General features: G+C 36.7%; 1 protein-coding gene across 1 annotated transcript; it reads left to right on the top strand.

The window, feature by feature from the left end:
- Positions 1 to 804: 804 nt before the first annotated feature.
- On the top strand, positions 805 to 2,397 carry LOC129758298 (toll-like receptor 3). Its single transcript, XM_055755778.1, has 2 exons — positions 805 to 945; positions 1,009 to 2,397. The coding sequence occupies exons 1-2, from the start codon at positions 905 to 907 to the stop codon at positions 2,291 to 2,293; spliced, it is 1,326 nt and encodes a 441-aa protein (XP_055611753.1). The 5' UTR covers positions 805 to 904; the 3' UTR covers positions 2,294 to 2,397.
- The last annotated feature ends 687 nt before the right edge of the window (positions 2,398 to 3,084 follow it).

Below are 3,084 nucleotides of genomic sequence, written 5' to 3'. Positions count from 1 at the left end.
AATTGGGGCATAATTCAGGACCAATACTGAATATTTCCAACATTTTTGCCAGATTTACGCAAATAAACTATAAGTAAGTAAACACAATCAAGTTTCAGCTATCGTTTTGCTGATAGAGCTGACGGGGAATAAAAGTGTTGGAAATATTCATAACAGAAATTTCAGTTTTTTAAATATTAAAAAGCTGTAATACTATTTTATGATATTAATTGATTTAAGTTTACATTTACAACAAATTTGTTTATTTATTTTCGAAAAATCAAACTTTGTATAGGAGTTTTAGTTCTAGGTCCAATGAAAGGAACCGGCTCAGTACCAAAATAGGAACAGTAGGTTCAAAGTTGGAAATTTAAATCATCCATATCTTTGCAAATCTCTCAATAATGGCGAAACCCATGTTGAAAATTTTCATTGAAACTTGCAGATAAGATCATGACTTATAAATGAACTTCCTGAAGGATATAAATTTCCCGTCCATTCGTGAGAAAACCTTGATAATTCAAAAACCACCGCTTAATGGGTCCAAAGTAGGGCAACTAACCCTAAATTCCAAGAATCATTACTATTTTTTCTGTTGATCTCATCAGTGTAGGTCAAATCCGCCAATGCTGATAAGTGTTTTTTCTACCTCAGAATGGTAAACCCCAAGGAACAGATTCAAAGAGTGTGGCAATAAATAACCGAGCGCAGCGTTATCAGTTATTATAATAACAACAAACGTAGCTGATGCGACCAGGAACATTAACAGGAGCTGATGAATGTTAGAGCTTTTTATACATAGGAAAGTTTACTATTTTATGATGGATGGGGGAAAACAATCGAAAAAAAAAACAAAATTAATAAAAGAAAACGCAAGTGAGAGCAAATCTTGTTTCAGTAGTTACCGGAACAGCGCTTGCAACGCATGAAAATGAGCAACGTCAGGCGTATTGTGAAACTTTTGTCGTGAGTATATCTCGAATTCAAAATCTTTTTCAACATTAAAACAAAATTTGTTTTTTTCCGCAGACTATTTCTCCTGATACAGGCAAACTTTGCCCGTCAATATTCGTGCACCATCGGCGAAGAAAAGCTTTGTACATTCCGAGATGTGCAGCTTAAGGCTTCCAATCAGGCGGAGCAGGCTCAATTTTCGAGCCCTGCATCGGGTCCTTCAGTAAGAAACGTAAAATTCGATTCGTCTTCCCTAACTCAATTCCCGGCAGTGCTGTTTCGAAACATTCCCGATTTGGAACTAGTGGATGTCAGCTTCAGTGATATAAAACACTTTACGAAAGAATCTTTGGCTGGTGCAGGCAAATTAAGGGAATTGAATCTTACCGGGAACAAGATATCGGAACTGGAAAGCAATCTGTTTGAAGAAACATCAAAGTTGAATAGTCTAGATTTGACTCAAAACAGTATAAACAGTGTTAAACCGAATGCCTTCAAAGGGTTGAGACAGCTGAAGGTCCTTAACTTGGGGAGCAACCAAATAACTTCTTTGCCTTCGAAAATTTTCGTTCCTCTGGAATCGTTGGAAACTGTTGAACTGCAAAATAATAAACTATCCCAATTGGATGACACAACGTTCGCAACTTGTCGATCGATCGTTTCAGTCAACGTTTCTCATAATGAGCTACAAAGCTTCGATTTACAACAACTCCAACAGGAATACTCAGTGGATGCCGTTGACGTTAGCTTCAATAAGCTGAAATCTGTCAATATTCCGGAAAATCTACGTAAATTAGTGGCTTCAAACAATCAGATCCAATCACTGACAGTTACTGGAAAGAATCCGGCCCTCATATTCTTGAGGCTTTCGCACAATAAATTGACAAGCATTGATCAAGTTCCGAACTTCAACAAGCTAGTGACGCTAGATCTATCCAACAATCAATTGACTAGCTTCGATTTCCGATCGATTAACAAGTTCAAAGGACTGATTCTTCTCAAGCTGGATGGAAACCAACTGTCTTCGATTTCCAACACCCTAACGAGTGACGCAACTCACCTGAAGTACATCCACCTTTCTCGCAATCAGCTAACGCATCTGGATTTGGATATCCTGAGAACGGTGCCTCGAATCATCACCCTAAATTTGAGCCACAATAAGCTCGTTCAGATGACGGCGAAGAAAATCAACGATAAATTCCCGGTCCTAGTTCGAATGATGCTGGAGGGCAACGATTTCCGGTGCGATAAAATTGCTGATTTGCAGAAGGAACTCAAGCAAACTTTCACCGAGTACAAAGTCGAGGTGGATAAGTGCAAGAAAGGTCAACGCCTGTCGAATGGAATTTGCTGCTCCTGAGGGACGATTACATGGATGGATTCTTAGATTTTAGATAACATCAATTGTGTGTGAGGATGTGAGGGTTTGGCAGATTATTAAAGTCAGTGGAGGGAAAAATCGAATGAACGAAATAACTATTTTCTCTCATGATGACCATCCAATTCCTTCAGTTTAAGTTCCTACCGTAAAAAAGTTTGATTTCAGTAACACTCTATAGTCTTTAGGCCAGCCATGTCAAGCTCGTTTAAGTGTGCGGGCCGCATTAAAAATTTTCTATGACGTAGAGGGCCGCAGCCAAAATCAGTTAGAAAACATAACATATTAGTTTCGCGGAGATTAGATACAATGCAATGGAATATAGTTACAAGTAAACTTGGAATGAAATTTTGAGTTAAATATTAATCAAAGCTTTTAATATTAAACATTATTTTATTATAATGCATTATATCTATTGTCCTGATACTTGACATCTTTTCTGAGTTACTAGTTTATTTATATCAGGTTGAAGTTTATTTGCAACTGACACTTTCATTATTTTTGATAAATTTTTATCACATAATTGTAGAGAATATTGGGTTATAATAATTAATATGTATAATAATTTGATGTAAATATCAAATTGAATAAGATATAAGAAAAAGAAACTAATTACAAATCATACAAGATATTCACCATTCACCCTATAGCCACGTAGATAGCGACTTGGCTAAAAGGGATACAAAAATATCAATGATTGAGAAGAAAGTTCATTCTGGAAAAGGGAGAGAGAGAATGTTTTCGGTTATAGTTCGCGAAGTTCGAAATTTGGG

The sequence above is a fragment of the Uranotaenia lowii genome, chromosome 3 (genome assembly GCF_029784155.1).
Source record: "Uranotaenia lowii strain MFRU-FL chromosome 3, ASM2978415v1, whole genome shotgun sequence".
Classification (NCBI taxonomy): domain Eukaryota; kingdom Metazoa; phylum Arthropoda; class Insecta; order Diptera; family Culicidae; genus Uranotaenia; species Uranotaenia lowii.
Note: the sequence above shows the minus strand (reverse complement) of the source record. Positions and strands in the feature narration are given on the sequence as shown.

Bases quoted from the DNA above. Each gene is read 5' to 3' on its own strand.
- LOC129758298 (XM_055755778.1), top strand. From the start codon at position 905: ATGAAAATGAGCAACGTCAGGCGTATTGTGAAACTTTTGTC. The intron at 946-1,008 runs GTGAGTATATCT...TTTTTTCCGCAG, and splicing joins CGTATTGTGAAACTTTTGTC to ACTATTTCTCCTGATACAGG.